The following is a 24,259-nucleotide window of genomic DNA, read 5'->3' as shown; positions in this document are numbered from 1 at the left end:
CGAATACCAAATTATAGTGTTTAGCGCTGAAAATAATTTTAAGAAAATTTATGAAGGTGAAATTTACGCTGAAAAAAAATTTTCCTTCTGCTTGTAGATACACATATGCATGTTATTAAAAGTTTAGCAGCCATGTTCGGATGTGTTTCTTATTGTAACAAATGCTTAGTAACATTTAGTAATGTATTTAGGGCCTCAAATCATAAATGTTATAATGAACCCACAAAATGTTGGCGATGTTACTCTGAGACATTCCACGAGAGCCCATCCTTGGACGTCGTGAAATGTCCAGATTGTAATAGGTATTTTAAAGGTCCCGAATGCTTCCAAATACATAGAACTAATAAAATTTGTGAAAAAGTAAAAAGATGCAAAATTTGCTGCGAGGAGATAGAAAAAAATCACAAATGTAGTAAAGTATGCCCAAAATGTAAAATTGAATACCCGCCTAGGCTTTGTTATGTCCAACCCCTTACTAAAAAGTATAAGGAAACAACTTATTGTTATTTCGATACCGAATGTATAGTAGATAATTCCCTTCATACCCCAATACTTCTAGTTTCTGCTATGCAAATAGAGGAAAATGTTTACGATTATAACATTTTTAGAGGACTAGATTGCGTAGACAAATTTATGCAATACCTAACCCAAGTAGATGAAAAAATTGTTTTTACAAGAGACAACAAAAGACGTAGAGTAACCAAACCTAGGTTTGAAAATGTTACTATTGTTGCTCATAACATGAGAGCCTATGACGGGTTTTTCATTTTACAATGGTTAGTCCATAATTATGGAAAAATAGAAATTATATTCGATGGAGCAAAACTGCTAGCAATGTTTGTTAAAAACCAAAATTTATATGTAGTTTTTCCTTTCTGACTATACCATTAAGGGCTTTATCGGAGACATTTCAGTTGGGTTCAACCTGCAAGCAGTTTTTCCCATATATCTTTATAAACAAAAACAATTTAGATTATTGTGGAAAAATTCCCGATAAATCTTATTTTCAGCCAGAGTTTATGAAAAAAGATGATAACATAGCTTTTGAAAAGTGGTATAGTGAAAAGTCAAAACAAACCGTTTATAATGCCATGTTAGAGTTACAAGAATATTGCGTGGCTGATGTCCAAGTCCTTCAGAAGGGTGTAGACTGTTTTCGTAACCATTTCAAAACAGTAACGGGTTTAGACCCAATGAATTGCGGTGCGATAACCATAGCTGGAGCTTGTACTTCGGTGTATCTTCACACATACTTACAGAAGAATACCCTTGGTGTCGTTCCAAACCCTGGATTCCGTGGTTCAGGTAACCAGAGCAAGAAAGCCATAAAATGGATGGCATGGGTAAGTAAGGAAAGAAAGGTCGAGATTCAAACTGTAATGTCAGCATCGGGAGAAAAGAAAATTGGACCATATGCAGTTGATGGTTATTGTGGTGACCCGGAAATAATTTTAGAATTCATGGGCTGTTTATATCACGCGTGTAAAACGTGTTACAAAGGAAGTGAGTGGAATAGCGTAGTTAAGAAAACCAATAAAGTTATTTACGAAAAAGGACTTGATAGAATACAATACATTAAAGAGCTTCATCCTAGGGCTGAGATCATTACTAAGTGGGAATGTGATTACGATAAACTCATGGCTGAAAATTCAGATTTTAGGGAATTTTGTAATTCAGTCGAAGTGTGTGACCCTATCTTATCAAGATCAGCGCTTTATGGAGGACGATGCAAACCCCTAAAGTTATACTTTAAAGCAGATCCAAGTAAAAATGAACGTATTTTATATTTTGACATTATGTCTTTATACCCTAGTCAAAATAAATATGGCATTTACCCGAAGCATTTCCCTGAGGTGATTCAATTCAATTTTGATTATCGGAAAGACGCTTATTTTGGAATCATGTCGGCGACATTGTTACCCCCATATGGTCTGTACATTCCTGTATTACCCTACAGACATAATGGGCGATTGTATTTTCCTTTATGTAAATCTTGTGTAATCGAAGAAAATACTGAACTTTGTAGTCATAGCGATAGTGAAAGGTCAATTTCGGGCGTGTGGTGTACCCCAGAAATTTATAAAGCTATGGAAATGGGTTACAAACTTTTAAAAATATCAGAAGTGCATCATTATAAAGAAACTTTCAAATATGAAAAAGGTGTAAGCGACGGACTTTTCGGTGGTTACGTAAATAAATTTTTAAAGATTAAGCAGGCCAACTCGGGGTTCCCCTCCTCAGTTAAAACCTTCGAAGAAAAGAGGGAATATTTAGATTCAATTTATGAGACTGAAGGAATCAAAATCGAAATGGATGAGGTAACTAAAAACCCTGCTATGAGAGCAATCTCAAAAATTTGTTTGAACTCACTATGGGGAAAATTTGGATTAAATACTAACAAACCAAAGTCTATCATAATAGATGATTATAAAGATCTAATTGACATTTTAGTAGACGACACAAAAGAACTTATAGATTTAAGGCCCCTAAACGAAGAGCTATGTTTGTTAACGTATAGTTTTAAGGATGAGTTTCAACCCACATATTATAAGGGGAACCCATATGTTGCCAGCTTTGTTTCATGTTATGGTAGATTAACTCTTTATGAAACACTTGCAAAGTTGAATGAGCGTGTACTTTATATGGATACTGATAGCGTAATCTTTGTTGCAAAAGAGGGGGACTACATACCCCCCACCGGTATTAACTTGGGGTGTTGGGTAATAGAAATGGGAGAGGAATCAATTTTAGAATTTGTTTGCAATGCTCCAAAAAGTTACGCCCTGAAAACTACAGACAACAAAACTATCGTGAAAGTAAAGGGCTTAAGTCTTCAAAATCGAATAAATGAAAATATTGTAAATTTTGACTCCATATTTGAAAGTATTCATAATCAATCGAAAAGAATTAAAGTAGCCGTTCCTTTTAATGTACGTAGAGATAAATATACGGCAACAATAATAAATAAAAAAATGGAAAAGACATTTGGATATACATTTAAGAAGCGCGTAGTTAATACATTTGCATATGGTTACTTAACAGAGACAACTCAGGATGAGTAGATCTAAAAAGAATGTACATTTTTCACCAAATGTAACTGTGTTTGAAATACCTATCGAAGATAGACGTAATTACGCCCTTTACGATGCGCTAAGGTTTAAAGATCGTATTCGAAAGGTGGAAAAAATGTTACTCAAAATATATACAATTCGAACTGAGCAATAAAATATTCGAGTGTTGAAATTTTTGTGTCATTTTAATTACATTTATTAACCATGGCGTGTCGAATAAAATTTGTGGCACCCTTTCAGATGTTATGCGCAGGCTCTAGCATGTGTGGTAAATCATCGTGGGTTTTTAATTTATTAAGATATAGAATATGCATGATTAGACCAAAACCAGATCGGATAGTTTATTGCTATTCAATTTACCAAAATAAATTTGATGATCTGAAAAGGGAAATCCCTGAAATAGAATTTTTGGAAGGGTTACCTCCGAATAACGAAGAATTTTGGAATAGAAATCAAAATAACCTCCTGATGTTGGATGATTTAGCTTCAGAATGTGGTAATAGTAAAGAAATAGCTGATATGTTTATTAAGGGGAGTCACCACTATAATACCAGCATAATTTTAATTACACAGAGCTTATGTAGTAAAAATAAATAGTTCAGATTGATTAGCCTAAATTGCGTTTATATTTTAATATTCAAATGTCCCAGGGATTCATCGCCAATACAATTTTTAAGTAGGCAAGTTTTTCCTAGAAAAAGTCAGTTTCTAGTGAAGGCCTACGCCATTGCTACTGAAAAGCCGCACTCGTACATTTTGATTGACTGTCATCAAGCCACGGATGAATGTCTACGAGTTAGAACAAATGTTCTCCCTCCAGATGGAAATATGTACGTATTTATCGACGAATAAGAAAGAGTGACGACGCATTTTTAATCTATTTAATACAATGATTCTGCCGGTCTCACTTCGTAAGAAATACCCCTACCTAACTTTGCGTAAACGAAGCAATAAAATTCAAAGAAAACACATTCTAAAAAACAGTACCAAAGATCAATTAAAGACGCTTTGTAATATTTGTTTTAACATTACACACGGCGGGATACATTTGACCTCCAAACTAAAAAGTCATTTAAAACGTCACAGGAGAGTTATAAGGCTATTGGCTCAAAAGTCTTTGCCATTAAGTAAGAAGCGTCAGTTGATGATTAATCAATCAGGCGGAGCCAATGTTACTGGCTAGTATTATCCCTAGTGCTATCTCAGCTATAAAACGTTTAACATGAAGAAAATGGTTTTGGTGCCTGCCAATACCATTTTGGATCCGGTGGATAAAGAATTATCTGAGCTAGATCAAGAAATGCATAACGTTCTTCGAAAGTCCGGGTCTACAGAAACTAAACTTAGAGAATACTTGGAAACCCTGCAAAAATATTTAAATATGAAGAAACTAGTACAACCCATTACCGTAAAAACTGTATCGGCACCTCCTACAACTTATCCAGCGCTACCTTCTGCCCCGGTGGTTTCTACTTCTACCGCTACTTTACCCATTACTCCGAGCCTAACAGGAATACACGCAACTACCCCCATTATGCCTACCGCTTCTGCACCGGGTTCCTACATTTTTCAAGCACCACCTAGCGGGTCCACCTTGACATGGCAGCCATTTACGGCTACGGCTATGGCGGCTAAGTCTCCAACACCCAAAAGAAAAAAAACTCTACGTAAAAACAGCGTGGCTCAATCATTAGATGAATTTAAAAAATTTCAAGAACTATATTCGCCTCTTCATTCTAAACGTAAAACCAGAAAAGATAAAAAACTGTTGTACCCACTACACTATGGAAAGAAAAATTTAAATAAACGTTTTTTCATTGATTGCAATATTTATTTTGATGTTTCAACAAATGATTACATAAAAACAATAGAACCAAAGCTTCATTATACATTAAATCATTTGGTTTATATAAATCTTGAATAATAACGTTTAGATTATAACCGTAACAGGCATTAACTAGATAAAAAATACAATGTAAACCGCATGTTAAAGATAATGGATATTGAACAGGTACAGGGTTTATAAACCATTCTTTAGCGTAGACATAAAAATCATTAAGATTATAATAAGAGGGATCATTTCCATAAGAATCAAAAAAGTTCCCTACATTATTATTTACATATATAGCTAACCAATGAAGTCCTGGACTCGATGAAGGTTCCGTATTTAGACAAAAGCAATATTTAGCTTGCTTTGGCGGTAATGGTTTTTGATCGAAAGCAAATACACCGAGGAAAAAAGGTTCACGCGTTAAAATTTCGATTATTTCCACCGTATTCATTATCCCGATGGGTTATAAATCACGGTACGATCTTTAGAAATTATAATTTCAGATTCGAACTCGGCGTACACTATTACAGTTACGTTATGGACTAGCGGAGATTTGAACTTCATAGATATTCTTAGGCTTCCCTGTTTGTTTCTTGACAAATGTTCAGCGCCCGCTTGTTCTTCCGGTGTAAGATCGAACGCGTACAGAGCGTTACCCTCTTTAAATTCTTCAAAGGTAATACAGTTTCCTTTATTACTTTTGAACAAATCCAAGGCCGTATAGTTTGAGAGGTACTCTCTGGAATACTCGTTAACGGCATAGTGGGGTGTAAACGGAGGATTGGGATATGTTTGATTTCCAATTGTTAGTGCCAAGTAGCTTAAATTAAAATGATTGAATTCAAAGCTATTCAAATCTAGGGCTCCATTAAAGGCTGTTGTTCTAACTAAGCCGATAACTACGCGTGATGGTTGTCTTTCCATAAAGACATTTTCTCGTATAATGTCAGTGGAACCGCTACTGATGGAAAAGTATTTTAACACTGTTCTGTTAATTGGATAAATTACATTGTGCTTTTCGTGTACCATCGCCTGAGCTAACATAATCTCATTATTTATTAATCAAAACGCGTCTTGGATTTAACCAAGACCTAAAAAGTATCGATAAGAAGAGAGTTAAGCAAGTGACTGAAGGCCCAGATATAAAAAGTTTTTTTTAAATTAAGACTTACATGCTTAAGATGCTGTTCGGACAGTGGGACAAAGGACGATCTTTCTCGTAGAGCTTAACATGGCGGGTGGGTAAAAAAGGAGAGGGCGTCGGCCGTCGGACAGCCCCTTTAAGAAACTAATGTTCCATCACCCTATTCCATTGAATAAACTTAATTTACTGGTAGTCAATTTATTCCCTCTCAATAATTTGAAAAATTTACTTATCTCGGGTTTTCGAGCACAATTCCATTCCCCGTTTACATTTTATAACTACATTTATCATTTTTAGGAGAGTACGTGTATGGCTTTGTGTCGTTAATAGGTTGCTAACATATCCCCGTTCATGGTCTGAACGATTTATAGTGAAACCTTTTGTTTTTGTGCAAATTTGAACAATGGCGGCAAATTCAATAGGGACGTTATGATTTTTAGTCTTGGTTAAACTTAATATATGTAAGAGGGAAAGACACGGGGAAAATACTTTTCCTTCCATATCGCTCGATGGAAAGATCATAAAAAGAGTAGAGACGTCGAGGGGTCAACCCCCTGTATATCCCGATACTGAGGATTGACATCTCTCTTTTTTAAGTAGAAAGGGTCTATAGCAGCGGTATGATAGACTACGGTCACACGGTTCTATGCCAGGCCCATGGCGTCTCTATCATTTCTATGGTTCGCAAGCAGTAGGGGGTGCATACTATTCGAAATTTTATTGATTTTCTTTGTTGTAAACTTGTAATTGTCAACTTAAGGGCGCTAAGGGTGTGAGAGTGTCAGCTGGACTCACTCAGCGCGGTCGTAGCCTGAAAATTCTGACTTGGCTAGTTTGCAATATAGCCTGCGTTCACCCAGTCGCGTGATCTAGGAGGCTGTGACTCGACTCTGCTACTTAGTCTGTATCAGGCTTGGAAATAAGGTTTATTTCTGAACTAGTCCTTCGGACCAGTGACCCCTGATGTCTTAAATATGAAACTGGTTCCGGGGTCAGTAACCCTTCCCCTATTTATTTTTCTACTGGTCCCAGGACTTGCGGCCGTTCTCTCTTCTAAAAAAATCTCTCTCGGCTTAGGGTTGTATACACAACTGGACTCATGGAGCCGAAATTTATGTTAAAATGAAAATAATTAAAGAGGTCCCCATATCAATTTTTAATAAAAGTTGGAATTAATAAACTAGTCATTGGGACCAGTGACCCTCACGTTTTGAATAAAAAAAGTGGTCCAAGCTATTAATAGGCTGGTTTTTGACCTGTAAACCTGTCTTATTTCCTAGCCTGGACTTTGTATATGTTCAGGAACAAGGTTAATGAATGTATTAACGGTTTTTAAAGGAATATGGGATTTATCAGGGATAGCCCTGGATTTATATACTTGTCGCCGCGAATCTTCCTATATAAATCAAGGATGATAGGGGGTGGATACGAATTCTGAGAGAAATAAATCCCTACAGGCGTTTCCCTATTGCAGCGTCATCTACGTGCACTATTATTTTAGCAACTATTTCGATACAGTAATTATTAAATATTAACTCTATATAAAATTTAATGTTTCAATTGCAAATTTATTTATGAGAAAAAAGTTTAAAATAACTTTGGCAATATGCATGCAAAATTTGGCCAACACGATGGCGCTAAATAGGGTCTAGTTCTGAGGTAGCCCACCAGCCTTTCGTCCCGCGTATTCCTCCCCCATTTTTAGCGTCCCACCAGACCCAATCGCGTCCGAAGTTACGGCGCGTATTTCTCTCAGAATTCGTATCCACCCCCTATCATCCTTGTATAAATGTAGTATTTCTAGTAGTCGCAGAGACTTCTGGTAGCACTCTGTACGCAATAGGTAGAATACTTTTATAGAAATTGAAATTATTATTATTTACAAAATAAAATTTGGTCGAATTATTTCGTAGTTGTCCTATTTCAAGCCTAGGAATGTTCTCAAAAACAATTACTATTTGGTGACGAATACCTTAAAAAGTACTATTCACACGGAATTTTGGAGCAGCTTAACGCGTAATTGAGTGGGCTATTACCTTGGTGACGAGGCCAGCGAAAGAAGGCACGAGAGTGGCACAAGGCGTACTTCTAGTCGATGTATACAACTATGCATCCTCCTTGCTCGTATCGGGCATAGCAGAAGCTAAAGCAGACTACGACTAAATCGTTTTGTCATTGTTACGTGTAGTTTTATGGTATTTTTCATGACGAAATCCCCTAAAAATGATAAATGTAGTTATAAAATGTAAACGGGGAATGGAATTGTGCTCGAAAACCCGAGATAAGTAAATTTTTCAAATTATTGAGAGGGAATAAATTGACTACCAGTAAATTAAGTTTATTCAATGGAATAGGGTGATGGAACATTAGTTTCTTAAAGGGGCTGTCCGACGGCCGACGCCCTCTCCTTTTTTACCCACCCGCCATGTTAAGCTCTACGAGAAAGATCGTCCTTTGTCCCACTGTCCGAACAGCATCTTAAGCATGTAAGTCTTAATTTAAAAAAAACTTTTTATATCTGGGCCTTCAGTCACTTGCTTAACTCTCTTCTTATCGATACTTTTTAGGTCTTGGTTAAATCCAAGACGCGTTTTGATTAATATCTGTGACTTCGGTCTTAATTTTTATTAATTTTGTGTAGACACGTTGGTGATTTTATATTGATTATTTCAACGCTTATTTCTGCATGCCGTAGAATAGGGAGCTAACAGTTGTGACCCTGAAACGTCACACCCTTCTATCACTTACTGGAGTTTCATCCCCCTAACGGTTGGAAACGCGCAAAAATGACAACCAGATAGGGCCTGCGTGACGTCAGACTATCTCATCCCCTAGCCAGTTGTTAGCTCCGTATAGGAAGTAGTTCATCATTCAATAGAAAATTGTTGAGAGATCGGAGCTATGGGAACGTCACATGAATATTTTTAGTCTAAATTGTATGACCTGAGCTGACAAAGATTGTAGTATCACACTATAGAGAGCTTTCAGTTGACTAGCAGTACGTCACACTCTCCCAAGTCTTACCGCGGTTCTGGTAGCCATATTGGGTGGTCTCAGCTTCATCCCTGCTTTAAACCCACCAATATGGCAGCGTAAATTACGTCACGAGACTCGGCTCCTCCTCCAACTGAAAGCTCTCTATTTCAGGTGGACCAAGACCAGATGCTCTATTACAAATTTTTGAGCCCCATTTCCAATGTCATTGTTTGAACAAGATCTTATTTAAAATGGATAATTTTTTTAACCTTGACGGGAAATGAAACATATAGAATATGCCATCTAACTTTAACCTAGTTTAAAGAACTAAGATAGTATTTTTTTGTCGAAAATGGCATTAAATTAGTAAACTAGCAATACTTTAGCAATATTTCGGGGCGAAAACAATTCCAATTTTGTAATATTTTGGGAAAGATGTTAATTCGATAATAATAATAAGAAATACAATAACAGGCACACATTCAGTCATTCAGTTTTAATGTTATTAGCTCCACCCTTAAGTACAATTCTAATTGGATTCAGCCTTTGGGAAATTGAAGTTGATGTTTAAATGATTTGCCGGAATGCTAGGAGGTCAGGCAATGGAAGTATGCTTTGATTTATCATTAAATATAGGAAATAACAGGATTAAATTATTATTTACTTGTAATCATGAAATTAATGGTAATTTTATGCGCTGTAAACTATTTTACTTTTAATAAATAAAGTTAAATGACAGTTATGGTAATTTATTGATGACAAAAGTTAGGGTTAATAATATTATTTCATATAATAGTTAAAATACAAATAGGAATGTTTTTAAGTAATGGCTGTTTAATAATTACTTTCAAATTGCATTAAGAATGTTTTTGTTTGATTATTTTCAAGTTTTTAAACACGCATGATTATGATATTGGAAGGCGCAAAAGATTTATCTAAATAAACATTTGGTTTGATACTTGCCACGTTTATTTACAGCATGTAATTCGGGCTTAATTTCCCTAGTTGTTATTTAATTATGGTATTCATTATAAATTTATTCCAGTCAATAAATATATTGTTTTTTACGTTTAAAGGTAAAAGTTGCATATTTTAAAGGGTTTTTCCAAAGAAAATTGTTTTTGACACCAGAAAGGCTTTTGAGGATAATTAGCGATTGCGTCCTGCTGCCAAAAAATAGACCTTAACAGGGAAAAGCTAAGAGTAACTATAAATAATTTTAAATGAATCTAAAATGTAAGTTTCACAATGAATGCGTGAGAGGGATTAAAAAAATGTTCAAGGACAGTCATACGTGAAGGTTGGATTTAAAAAGTGTGAGAGTTCAACATCATCGTATGAATGCCTATAATAATTTTGTTAATCTCTCAAGTGAACAATTCAATGATGAAAAAATATTTACACACATTTAATCCTAGGATTTGTCAAATTGAGACTATATAATTGCCAGAAAAATAGTAAGCATGTGTTTCAATATTATATTTTTTTAAGGTATAAAAAAGGGAAGGGGAGTTTGTTAAATTATTCCTAATATACTTAAAGATGCTTTTTAAAATTGGTAGTGATTTGTTGGTGTAGAATCTGCAGTTTAGTTCAGAGAGTTAATGAGGTGCCTTGTATTTCGTTAGTGACATCTCCAATCCAGTTGATTTTAGGTTTTTTTCTATATTTATTACTATTGAACTCAGATGGCGTTGGTAGTTAATGTCATTAATTGTAGTTTTTTTACTGGTTCCATCGCGCTTGATTTTGTTTTGTTGATGTCGAATCTGCAGTTCAGTTCAGAGAGTTAATGAGGTGCCTTGTGTTTGGTAGCGACATCTCCAATCCAGTTGATTTTATTTTTTTTTTTCTATATTATTTACTATTGAACTCAAAAGGCATTACTGCTTAACGTCATTAATTGGCAGCATTTTTTTACTGGTTCCCTCGACCTTGCTTTGTTTGGCAAACGTCTGTTAAACAATGTAATATACCATCATGGTATATTAACTTTAAGGCGTTTTGATGAAAATTGAAGTCCAAGGTTAATCAGTTGGTATTTTATGAGTAACGAGTGAAGTACTTGAGGTTTAATCGAGTGGTGAAGGAGGGGGGATTTGGGGTATTTCACCACCCGCGGACACGGGGTAGTCAGTTCCTGTAGGGTAGGCATGCTGACAAGTCCCTTATTCCCTCAAAACTTTGTTGCCCAGAAGCTTGGCTTACAGGAGTGCGCCCAACTCCCAACATAGTCAAGTACATAATTTTAGTAACAAATTTCTAAATTTTAACAACGTTGAGGCAACTTTTTGCCCGAAAATTTTTTTTTTTTTGCGAATCTATAGCTGCTATGAACTTCTATCGTGTTGATGAGCTTGTAGGCACGGCCTGCCAAACCGTAACGTAATTATATAGGGAAATTAAAGAGGTGACATGTATTATTTGGCCTTGATACAGCTTGATGTTCTATAGACACTGACTCAAGCCAATAGAAAGATTATTTCTTTGATTATCTTTGCTGTTCTTAATCCAAAGACGGCAGACGCTCTCACTCTTTGAACACGCCAGTATAAAGTGTCTGTTATTTCGGTGGAGAAGTTGAATATATTTCTTGATTTGTCTATCGAAGTCTTGTTGTGGGTTTTTTTATAATGATGATGATCATCATATTTTTTGAGCTGTGTAGGTTTAATCTTTTACTATACTGGTAATAGCTATGATGAATTATCTTTCTGTTGAAGCTTAGCAGTTGGCACGTGTTGATACGATACGCATGTAGTTGTACGAAATTAGTCTTTAAATTGTATGTTTCAAACTTGAAAACATACACTGCTTGTAGTATTTATTTCGGAATAATTTTGATCTTCGTTATATTAGTTATGTAAAGGGGCGGGGGTTAAAAGAAAACTTTACAATTTACTGGCAATTATATGTTCATTTAAATATAAGATTTTGAAGGTCTATTTTTTAAAATTTTGTCACGCAACTCTTAATTTTAAGTTTGGAAACAGTGCTGCTAGAACATGGCAATTATTGTTTTGCGCGTGGGTTACCAAAGGGACAATAAAAAGGTTATTAATTTTTGGGGAAAAAAAATATTCCAGAAGGCTTTGCAAATTGTACCCCTGTTGGATTTACGCAATGCAACCTGCCACGCAGACTACCCCAGCTGGTGAGAAACACAAAGAGACTATGCAAAACTTCCTGGAATATTAATTGGAAAAATGGTTTAGTTGTTTTAATAACAAGGGTAATGTCTATATATATTGGTAACCACAATTTGGGAGATAATTTTCACACTTTATAAAAACAAATTATACAACAATAGTAGGATATTAGTTATAGGACAAATTAATAAGTTCATATGGCTTTTTTTAAGCCTAACTAATAAATAGTTTAAAAATCAATTTTTGTAAGTGGCATCGGATTGGGACGGGTAAACATTATTGATAAGTTATAGAAAGAAAAGGTTATATAAATAGATAATATTTAAACATAAAATCTTTGCTAATCTTTGATATTGTAACAGGATAATATTAGATTAGATTAATTTATTTTAATGTTTTTGAATGGTTTTAAATTGTTAATGTAAAAAAGTTATGGGCGTCTTAATTTAAAAAAAATAGCGCGCTTAAAAGAGAAAAAAATGGAAGATGCGAAAGTGATATTTAGAAAACTCTTTGAATATATTATTATATTAATTTTAATCAGTATTTATTTAAAATTTGGATACGAGTGTCTAAATCTCAGTTCAAAAAATCTGTTCAATGTTAACTAATAGGATGAGTTTGTCTCAATAGTTTCACCAGCTTATTAAAGAATTATATTTAATCACATAGCATTACCAACAGGGGTTACGTTTTTAGCGTGTTTTTTACACAAAACACTATTGGGGCAAGACTAATACAGAGTACTAAAAACCCTTCACTAGAAAATTCTAAAATTAATGCAAGAATCATCGCCTTTTTTCGTAACAATAGCATGGCCCTACAATCCTCCCTCCTCTCCCTTTCACGGTTATTATAGTAGGCAACATCAAAATTACTCCAGAACCATCGTTAACCTTTAACTTGCTCTAGGATTAACAATCTTACCCAGTCATAAATTACTTTACAGGGAATATGAAAGTATTAGTATATCTTTGACAGATATGATGCTCCTTTCTGGTACGAATATTGAAATTTTGGACTTTACTCGGGGTAAATTTGATATGGATTCTTCAAGCACGTTAGATTCCCTTTAATGTGTCTGGACTCTTTCCAAGAGCAGAACAGTGACGTCAGTCAAGTTACTGACGAATCTCTCCCTTTTTCTGATCATTGTATCACTGACCTCGTACCAGCCGTTGTCTTTTCTCACAAAGTTCACATAATGTCCCTCGGCCAACGATTCACCTTTATGAATAATCACCCCTTTAGTTTTAAAAAGCATCTTACTCATAGTGACATTTTGATTTTCAAAACTTGATATTTTGGTCGAAATCTTAATTGGTCGACCATCTTTGTAATCGCCACGGAGAAGACACAAAAATACGTACTTCCCGCTGGATATCAATACATCACGCTCTAGTATTTTTGGGTTGTTACAAAATACGCATGGCACCTCTGTTAATCTCATCCTTTTTTCTAGAGATTTCCAATCAATTTTATCTCGGTTTTCTAGTGGAAGATTGAAAAGGTTGCTTTCAACAATATTCTCCGAATTTTGTTCAACTTGACATTTGGGGCATTTGGTAACGTTTCGCGACTTTGACCAAAAAAGATCTTTCAGAGCCTTAGAGTAATCGGCTTCCATTTCTTGGCTTAGTGTCGTCAAAAGGACCATCAAAAATTCACTGGCGTCTTGTTGATCGTTTTCCGAAAAATGATTTCCGACAGCCATTCTCAGTTCCAACCCTTTACGACTGAAACTTCCTTGAGAACTCTCGATATCGTTTATCGTGTTATGGAGGCAACGTAAAACTGGTTTTTCAACGAATGATCCATTGTAAGATTTAACCAATTCTCTTAATTCCGGCACTAATAAGAGTAGTTGTAAAACGCTATTAGAATAGCACGTTACTTGGTCATCGTTAGCTAAACCCTTCAAGGGCAAACTATCCAAACTCTGTTGGGCTTTCCTTTTCTTCTTCGGTGTTTCTGCACATCTCTCTTCCTCGCCTTCTAAAAGGCTTTTAGATAGTGTAGGCGCACTTCTTTTGCCACCTCGACTTTCTTTCGACTCCGTTATTTCCAAAAGAGGCAGATCTGGCCTATATTTTTTGCGAAGCCTGTTATACTCCATAATGGCTCGTCCATCCGCCTTAATTTTAGTCGGATCAAACTGTAATAGATGGAGTCCGGCCAAGGACGTCACTCTCGATAAAGCCACATACGCCATGCCCGTTCCGAATAAATTCGGACCCAAATCCATAATGGCGCATTTTAAACTCATGCCTTGGCTTTTGTGTATCGTAATAGCGTACGCCAGGATGACGGGAAACTGTGAGCGTTTAACGTAAATGTTTGCCATGAGCAAAAATTTGACGCAAATTTTCTCAACTAAAAAGTCGGTGTTAGCGTCGTCGTTATTCGGTTCGCGATCTACTCTTAGAAAAATCCCAGTAATGTTTCCATGTTCGTCCTTCTTGAACCCAGTTACGAAACCCATCGTACCATTTACAACGCCTTTTTCAAAACTGATATTCCTTCTGACCATTATTCGGCAGCCAATGCAAAGAACTAACTCGCTCTCCAAACCGCCTGTTTTGGACGGTTCGTTTTGTAGCGCTTGCAGTCTCCTGAGAATGTTTTTATTCATTTTTCTGCCATAGTCAGCGAGTCTATCCTGACAAGGAATGACTTCAACTTTCTCTCCGCTTTTTCGCAGCATATCAAAGTTGAATTTTACGCACATGGCTAATTTAGGTATCAAACAAATTGGGTGAAACCCTTCATTGGACAGCTTAATGAAAAGCTCCATAGCCACCTCGATGTTATTTACTCCAGCAACCAATCTAGTTCCTAAGGTTGCAACATCAGCTTCTGAAATATTTCCAATTCTAACTCTGCTTAGAATGTCGCCGTAACTTTGGTCGTTGGCTTGTCTAACATTTTGCGTTAGTTCATCGTATTTAAAAAACTTCCAAAGATCACTTCCTCCGATGCAATTGAATCTAAGTCTGGCTTCTTCGGAAGTGATTTTGATAAACGCGGGATTTCCTTGAACCGGAGGCAATTGGAAAAGTCTCCCAAAACAAGAATAAATACAACTCCACCAAATGGTTGGTTCATTTCCCAAAATTCGTTCAGCCTCAAGTGAACGTGTGCCAGTAAAACCGATGAGACCATAGAAATTTCATCAATAATTAACAGTTTTAAATTACCCAAAGTTTCTTTCATAATGCTCATATTGTCAGAACTTAGGGAATGGTATTCGGCAATACGCCCATGATCTACCGGCAGCATTAGTAATCTGTGTAATGTTACGCCATTAACATTCAACGCTGCCAAACCCGTTGGCGCGGCAATTGCCACGCTAGCAGGATTTTGAAAGTGTCGCCTTACGGCGTTGGCGAGAGTGTCGATAAGAAACGATTTGCCAGTGCCACCAGGTCCCGACACAAAAAGGCACTTGTTTCTAGATTTTTCTTCCTCTTGGGAGAAGTGATCCATGATGTGATCATAAATTCGCCTTTGATCCGAGTTTAGTAACGCCACATTGTCAACATCAGTCTCGAAATTCATTTCCATGGCAGCTTCCACATCAGCCATCGCGTGTTCGGTTTCGATAACAATTTCTTTCCCTTGCAGCGCATTTTCATCATCGTCACTTTCAATCTCAGAGACTATGGTTTCTGGCTCTTGCGCCTTTTTAGAAGCCTTCCGTTTCTTTTCAACTTCTTTGGAAACCGAGAGTTTCTCGTGATATTCTCTCATGTCCTTCAACACCGAAAGTGAGTTTTCGAAAGCATCGGCGTATGTTTCAAAATCGCCCAATAGCTCAGTTTCGTCACGCCACGGTTTGAAGAGGATCAATAGAGCGTGACAATACTTTTCTTTCTCCTCTATCGGGTCGTGAATAAAGTGCTCTATTATGAAGGGCTTAATTCTTTTTCTCATGAAACCCATATTGTTTTTCAACTGGATTACATTCGCATTTTTCTCGACACCCTCAGAGCGCATCGCATAATCGTAAAACCGACCAAATTCCCGCAAACTAAGATTTTCCAAGCTGTCAGGACGATTCGGATATTTGTCGTCGACGAACCCTTTTTGGCAAGTGTCCGTGCTTTCGGGGTCAGTTTCCCTCAATCGCGCGAGTTCCTTGTAACCTTTCAAAACTCTCGATCGGTTTTCTTTTAAGTTAGTGTTAATAAATTTAGTGCTGTCGGACTTGTTGAAAAGGTCTTGGCCCAGCATCATATCGAGAGCTTCGTAAATTCCTATTTGCTTGCACGTCAAAGATTTCAATCTATAGGCAAATAATTTTTTGGACAAACTTTCGTTGCCTAACTCGGCAAAAGTTTGGTCCATGTCAGCCCGGTCTCCCTTTGTCACGTAAGCCGTGACATAGTTTGCCACTATTTCCGATTTGTCAGCGACAAATTGCAAATCCATGTTGGCTTTGGAAGCCAAAAGTAGCGTAGGATTGTAATCATTGATTAAAACTTCGTGCTGTTTTCTCGGCAAGTCGTACAGTCGTTTCTGCACCTTTTTCATTTTACGGTGACGAGTAACTGATCTAACAGAATTCATAGTAGCAATGTTTGTTACGTTTCGAGGGAAACCGTAACGACACACTTTCAATCCTTTTTTAGAATTTTTCACCTTCTTATAACAACTGGAGGTGCATTTGTGAGTTTGGAATTTTTTTACCAGTCGGTGTAGTTCCGGACTTACCGATGCTCTTGGCATCGAACACGTGACGTGTTTTTGCACGTAATCCAAAATAGTCTCGGTCGAAGAAGTTCCAATCTTTGGAGCGTCCTTGGCCCACAAAAGCATATGGTAGTGAGGTAAACCTCGAGATTGGTATTCAACCCTCCAAAAATGATGTTCTATCATGCCAAGAACTGGATTTTGCTTACACAAGACAAAGTTGTTTAACAGCGACCGCACTTTGTTGTGAAAGTGCAAATTGACGCTAAGTGGGTCGAAATTCAACAATTCGGCCACCGTCATCGACTCTACTCCCGGAACGTCTGAATTCACTTTTCTCAAGTGATCGTGCAGTTCCATATCATCGTACTCGGCCGGATTATAAGTTAGAAGCCAGGTGGGAGGACCAAATTCCCGAATCATCGCCAAAACGTCCCTAAGAACTTTATACCAGTAGTCCTTTGTTCCTCGAATATGACCCAAGAAAGTAGCTAAATTACTCTCAAGTTCTTTATCGCCAGATTCAACTCGATTGAGCAAATTTTCAACACCAATTGGCATGGGCTTTTTAACACGAAGAACGTAGTTCAAACTGCTAGAAATCGCTTTCATTTCGCATTCTTGATAAGAATGGAACAAATAGGCGTAATCTCGTCTAAAAATTGGACTTTTGTTCAAAATACGGGATAAACGATACTCGGTTTCCGTTATTTTCCCAAATGGTCTATCATCGTGCTTGCCAAAGCGACCCCGAGGGAACAAATGAACGAAGCTCATGTATTCCAGTTTTTTGTCCCAAGTGCTAACCGGCTCGGCCTCGACGCGCTTCATTTGGTAAGCACCCAATAAATCCTTCGGCGGTTGGACGTTCACCGGATGAATAGAGTAATGATCGTACAGATCATTGGCTTCGCCTTCAGAAAGTTTTCGCAACAAAGCCTCGGGTTGCGTTAGAATTTTGTAGGCGTCGCCTGGTGCAAGGCTAGACTGATTTTCATCCTGCTCCTGCATGTTCGAAGCGTTTTGGTCACCTTGGACGCCGTGACTACTATCCGCTGGTCCTTCTGTTGGAAGCGCAGCGGAAGCGCGTGTCAACGCATCAGATCCATCATTAATTAACGCAAGTGGATCGGTTACGCTCAGTAATTCTTCTGGAGTCAATGAATTTTCATTTCCATCAATTTCTTGCGTGCCATAAATATATTCCTCATTCATTGTCGAAATATCAATGTCTTTGTAAAAAGGGTTTATCTTTTTCAGCACACTGAATGCTTTCAACACTTTTTCGAGGCAAACAACCTGTTGCCAAACTTTTTTGTCCGCTGTGGGAACGCCGTTCACCAAGATATGCAGTTCGTGATTTTTGGGCAACGTCTTGGGAATCATCTTCAAATTTTTTTCCACTGAAATTGGAAGATAAATTACTCTTCCCTTTAAAGCTTTAACCGTACCAAACTTAACGTTGGAATTGGTTTTAGTGCCTAACCGCACCACAGTGTGGAAGGGCTTCACAAGCTGAATTAAAACTTTCTCGAACATGTTTAAATTGGTGATATCTGGCGGAGGATTGTCAACCGCCAAGTTGTTCAGAAAACATCTAATGGGAACTTTACCCTTTCCCAAATCCGTAGCGCAGTAACGACATAGAAGCATGTCCGTTTCTCTAGCGTCCGAATTATTCATTATCCAGCCAGCTCTTAAAATCAGATAGGCCTCGTTATCAAAAACAGCACTGTTTACCAATTTTTCTACTGCTCTTAAATCAGATTTTTTCAATAATCTTAAACAGCAGTCGCAGGGCGTGTCGTGAAACTCGTTGGTGTTTAGCATTGCCCGAGCGAATTGATTCTCGTAAAGACTCAAGATTTCACTTTCATCGATAGTCGGCCGAGGAGCGTTAATGCTTCCTGTGGGAGCATTATTTTGTTCGTTATTTAAATTTTTCCCACGTGTGGCTAGGATTTTTCTCGATTGCACCATGACATTCGTCAGAGAATCGTAATCACCACTTTCAATTTCAGTTGAAACTTTAGTTAACGCGTTGAGCAACGCTTTGACTTGATACATCTTATTCAGAATACTTCTAATCCCCGAATAATGTGGAGCCAATTCAGCGAAAGAACGCAAATGACTTTGGCACTCTTCGCTATCAGCGCAGTAAGAGGTGTGCCCTAGGTACGGAACTATTCTCACCACTACTTCGTCCCCATCTGGTGGTATAAACACGTTTGATTTTTTGCAAAATTTTTTTCTTAATTCGCAAAGGTCCAAATCAGACTCAAAAATTTTAGTCAAAGATTTTTCATTAGCATTGGCAACTGTGTTTATGAAAGCTAGTACTTTTGCAATGGCTCGAGTTCGAACATTACAAATATCACTGCATTCCCAGTATACAGTTTTGTTTTGGGTTTCAATAAACCCCCCTTCACTGATCACAAAATTTGCTTTTGGATTCTTCTCTTCAGTTTCAACAATGTTAAAAAGATTCGTAACAACTCCCGACTCATTAACTTGTAAAACTCGTTCTACGTTACTAGTCTCGTTATTGTTTTTCATGTCAACGGAATTTCCCATTTCATCAACAAACAATTCTTTAGTCGAACTGGTAGCACGGTCTTTCAGAACTTTTCTTACATGACCATCAGAATCCAATTGAAAAATTTTGCCATAATGTGACTCATCGTCATTTTTCAATATTTTACCATTATTTCCAATCAGATAATAGGTAGTTTCATGGAAATAGGCCTCTTTCAGGCTACTGTGAAGCCTTTTTCCACCCATAACTTCTGCCAAATTGTCAGGATCAGTGGACCCAATTTCTTTGATTTTCTCAACAAAATCCTTAAATTCACTGACAATACCCATTAGATGGGCGTGGTAAGCTGAATATAATTGCCTTTTCAAATGCAATATTCTACCAGCTAGCACTTGGCATTTTAGCATGTGAGAGATAGACTTTGTGCGTCTATTTTTAGTCTCGGTGTCAAAAGACTTTGACGGCGCCAGTCTTTCAGTGAGACGTTTGACTAGAAATCTTTTATAGCTTTCAGCTATAATTTTTTTGTTTTTCGTTTTGAAAATCCCCGCATTAAGGAGTTTTTTCGCAAAGACAAATTTGTCCCTTTTACTTGGTTTTCTATTTTTTGAGCGCACATTAGCATCTCCACTTGACCGTTTTTTCCCTCTCTCAAGTACAGATTTACGCGCAACATAGTTTTTAGAATTTCTTTTCTGAACCTTTATCTGTTCCTTTAAATAGTATTTCTTATTGTTGTTTTGTTTAGTTTGCTTTTTATGCAAAGCTTTACTTTTAATTTGCAATTTTAACTTAGTTTGTGCTCTTTTTTCTTGCATTGCTACACGCTTATTTTTCCTCTTTAATTTTTCTTTAGAAACCATTTCAAATATTCAAGGTAACTAAAACACAGTACTGTTTTTGATATATATTGCAATAGATCACGTATAGGAATGATTCTTTTCTACAGAACCCTTTAGATATGTAAAATGACACACAGAACCCTTTGGATATGGAAAGGTACACACAGATCCTTTTTAGTTTGCAAAAGAACACACAGAATCTTATGTTTTGGTAAAGGTACACACAGATCCTTTTAATTTGCAAAGGTACACACAGATCCCTTTTGATTTACAAAGGTACACACAGATCCCTTTTGATTTACAAAAATGCACACAGAACCCTTTTGTATTTGTTAAACTCACAGATTTTGATAATGTAGGGAAAAAAACCCAAAAAAATAAAAATAATGTGAACATACACTAAACTGAAATGAGGTAAAGTAGTTTTAACGTGGTTTTAAAAATGTAAGAATACCTAAATGTGAAACAAAACTGAAATAAGGTAAAGTAGGCTTAACGTGGTTTTAAAAACGTAAGAATACTAAATGTGAAAGAAAAAAAGAAGATTTTAGAAATAAATGTGTTACTTAGTTAAAAATAAACTAAGTATAGGCCTAGTTATTTAATAATAATACATCTTTATATGCGTATACGAACCTAAACTTCCAAAAGGCACTCGTAAAGTTCCGCCAAGAGAAGTGGAATTCGAAAGCTATGCGGCTGGGGACTGGGGTACAGGTAGCTGCACCACTGCATTTCCAAAAAAAAAAAAATAAAAAATTCACAGCCCACTTGGTCACGCAAGTAGCACGCAACTTGTGTGATCGAGTGGGCTGTGGTTTAGTGATGGCCAACTTGTAATAGGTTCATTGTTGGTGAAAATCCACCCAAGTTGACCATTGTAAAACATAACTGACAAATTCAAACTTTGATACTTTCTTGGTGGAACAACGCAAGTAAGTCTTATGCTAAAATTTGTTTTAAGTTTAGAATTAAACATTTCTTTATGTAGGCATATATTTAACAACTTAATATTTAAACATAAAGCCAAGTTAAGTTTAAAAATTGAGTGTAACAAAGTAATCGAAGTTAATTTATTAAGTTATTGAAACTTGTTTTTTTCTGACCTAGCCTTAAGATAATGGAAGCCCTATCTGGAGCTAGTTTTAGCGGTAATTGTGGTGTTGTGCACGTCAATCATTATTATGGCCGCGGTGGTCGTCGTGGTCGAGGAAGACGCGGTGGAAGCGGAGGGCGCGGTGGAAGTGGAGGGCGCGTAAAACCCTACGAAAGAAAATGCTATGAATGCCGTAAGCCGGGTCATATAGCCCGGGATTGCCCTAACCTTAAAGGTACAAAAAGATACAATTTATAGTTTTACAGGTTCATATATTTTTCCCCGTTTTTGACTTGAATATCTTGTACAATATTGAGTCGTCGTACAAAAATAAGAACTAATAGCTGTAGTATGAACCATAAAGTAGGTAAAATGAGCTAAGGATAAAGACTGCACTACTGGGTTAGATTATAAATTAATTGTAGAGAAACGTACACATGAAAGAAGCCGCTATCAGGTGCACTTTATACAGGGTGTTCCAAAAATGTGCTAAGACCAAAGTACTGTGAGTGATATGGGCAATTTTCAGTCAGAACTGCTCTGAAATTACTGTACCGTTGGGGTGTTTTAAAGAAGATTGCTTAAATTAATAGAAATTAAAAAAATGCTATTTATTTTAGGTATGATGGTACTTTTAATTCTAGTTTCTATTTTGTTTTTCTCTCCAAAATTAGAAAATGATAAATTTCACTTTCGTAAAAATGAATACCTGAATAATGTTGAATTACATATTTGTTGGCTGCAACCAACTAATAGGCAGACATATCAGCTCAATTCATAAGATACTATAGATAATGTTGATATTTCATATATTTGTGAAAAAAGGGGGTGAGGTAGAGAAGAAAACGCCGGAAGCTGAACATAAAATACAAGAGGAGGAGAAAGCCCCAGAAGGCGATAATCCTGTGGAAGTGGTAGTCCACGAAATGTCAAGCATTCCAATTTAACTTTTATTGTGAGTGTTATTAAATATTAATTGGGCCACCAGAAAAATAAAATAAAATTGTTTTAAATTTGTTAGACATAAATATAAATAATTCAAAACTTTAGTAAATTTTCAAAATTTCAAGTTAATTTGGCAAATATTTTCAATTTAGCCATGATAAGCCTTCTATTGGTATTATATAGTTCAACAGCTTTCTTGTGTTCCAATAACATTTTTAGTATTAATAAATATAATATAATGCCATGCTTTTTTATATAGCATCATCAATCATCATTGACAAATCAACCTTAAAGTTCCTTAAAATGTTTAACAAATACTCCATATCATTAAAAGTATTTTAAAATTTATTAAAAAATTGTAAAAATTATTCAAAAATTGTATAAATTGTTCAAAAATTGTATATATTGTTCAAAAATTGTAAATATTAGTCAAAAATTGTAAAAAATTATTTAAAAATTGTAAAAAATTATTCAAAAATTGTAAAAAATTATTCGAAAATTGTAAAAATTGTTTAAAAAATGTAAAAAATTATTCAAAAATTGTATATTCAAAAATTTCAAAAACTGTTCATAACTTTTAAAAATTCAAAAGTGTTATAAATTATTCAAAGATTCAATGTTTTTAAAAACTAAATTTTTATTTCTATTAATATTTAATCATTTAAAATATGCAATAAAATTATTTCAAAACATAAAACTTGCTTTCAATGATTAATCAATATGTTGACTGAAATAATTGTGTTATTATAATTCTATTTTTAATGTCAGTAGTTTGGAGCTCTTAAACCTATCCAGAGCAAGTTTTATTCCATTAAAAATTAAGTGTTAATCATCTAAATACCTGATTCCATATTAGGACCATTTTCAGAAAAACTTAGCAAAGCCTAATTTTAGAGATATACCATGTCTGTTGTGTAAATTTATTTGCTCATGCTTCACTGACTTTTAAAACCATTACTCTACATCACATTATATCTAAAGTAAAAACTATAACTTTTATTAAAGTTAAGAAGCCATTTTATTATCCCTTATACTTCTATCATAAGTTCAATGATGATCATCCTTGATAACTTTATAAGATATGTAACATAACATTTTTTCAGTTGATACCATCTTATTTGGCCTTTCCAGTTTTATTAGACGCAACACTGGTCATACTGAGGCTTCTACAACTCTATTCCGAACCTTTTGTTTACCAATCTTGGAATATGCTTCCCTCGTCTGGAATCCCTTTCTAGCTAAGGATGTTTGGGCTTTAGAATCAGTACAGCGGGGGTCATGCGTTTCTCTCTAAATTTCTTTACACTAACTGGCTTAATTCTTTACTTTAATTTACTCAAAATTTTAGTCATTCATAGATTTGTATTTATAATGTTTGTTTAATTTAAGTTAAGTTTTATTTGTCGTTTTTTGTGTATCTGTTCCGGAAACCACACTTTACAGGCCTAGGCCTGCTGTGGTTGCCTGTAACGTCTGTTACTAAATAAAGTATTATTTTATTATTATTATTACTATACCTCCCCTAATTTGAGTAAATTAGATAGCGGCAGTATTCTGTATTGCTACAGCTTTAGTTACCTATCTTTAAGAAATAAACAAATAAGTTCATAAAATCTTAGCATAATACAAAGCAGACTACAAAGTTAGGAGAAAGAGAATTAGGAACGAGAATAGGAAGGTATAGCCTAGCCTCCTGGTGTAAATGTTATGAGCCCTCCATGTGTGTAAACATTTGTCGGACTCGGAAAGACTCGGAAGCCGTACTAGCACCAAAGAGGGAGCAAAGAGGAACGAAGTCATAGCCATTAGCCATTTAGCCAACTCGGTTTTGAAATTCTAGAAGCCTTGTTTTGACCAAGGCTTAGCGAAATTATTGAATTGAAAAAATACCTCTAAACCATGCATTTAAAATGTTCTATATTAAAATATTATTGAGGCATAGCGCGGCTCCAGCGAATCCCCTACTCGGTCACTTTC

General features: G+C 36.0%; 1 protein-coding gene across 9 annotated transcripts; it reads left to right on the top strand.

Moving 5' to 3' along the window:
- The first annotated feature begins 7,868 nt into the window (after positions 1-7,868).
- Positions 7,869-22,657, top strand: LOC149589659 (uncharacterized). 9 transcript variants are annotated; one of them, XM_089861806.1, is made up of 5 exons: positions 7,869-8,331; positions 8,401-8,532; positions 21,352-21,572; positions 22,163-22,292; positions 22,542-22,657. In XM_089861806.1, exons 3-4 carry the CDS (start codon positions 21,362-21,364, stop codon positions 22,282-22,284), a joined length of 333 nt encoding a protein of 110 aa, XP_089717932.1. In that variant the 5' UTR covers positions 7,869-8,331; positions 8,401-8,532; positions 21,352-21,361; the 3' UTR covers positions 22,285-22,292; positions 22,542-22,657. The 9 variants fall into 9 exon arrangements, 2 of the variants coding, with proteins under 2 accessions (XP_089717932.1, XP_089717933.1); XM_089861807.1 differs by lacking the exons at positions 7,869-8,331; positions 8,401-8,532 and adding an exon at positions 13,835-13,990; XR_016379643.1 differs by lacking the exons at positions 21,352-21,572; positions 22,163-22,292; positions 22,542-22,657 and adding an exon at positions 10,121-12,468 and having other exon boundaries at positions 7,869-8,532.
- Positions 22,658-24,259: the final 1,602 nt, after the last annotated feature.

The sequence above is a fragment of the Phalangium opilio genome, unplaced genomic scaffold (genome assembly GCF_054372755.1).
Source record: "Phalangium opilio isolate 3A_F unplaced genomic scaffold, DU_Popi_V2 ptg000521l_1, whole genome shotgun sequence".
NCBI lineage: Eukaryota > Metazoa > Arthropoda > Arachnida > Opiliones > Phalangiidae > Phalangium > Phalangium opilio.
The sequence above is the reverse complement of the archived record's forward strand: the minus strand, read 5'-3'. Positions and strand labels throughout refer to the sequence as shown.

What these genes read in the sequence shown, in the direction of transcription:
- LOC149589659 (XM_089861806.1), top strand. Translation starts at nt 21,362, where the DNA reads ATGGAAGCCCTATCTGGAGCTAGTTTTAGCGGTAATTGTGGTGTTGTG. An exon ending in GGATTGCCCTAACCTTAAAG is followed by an intron (nt 21,573 to 22,162) that starts GTACAAAAAGAT and finishes TTGTGAAAAAAG; the next exon opens with GGGGTGAGGTAGAGAAGAAA.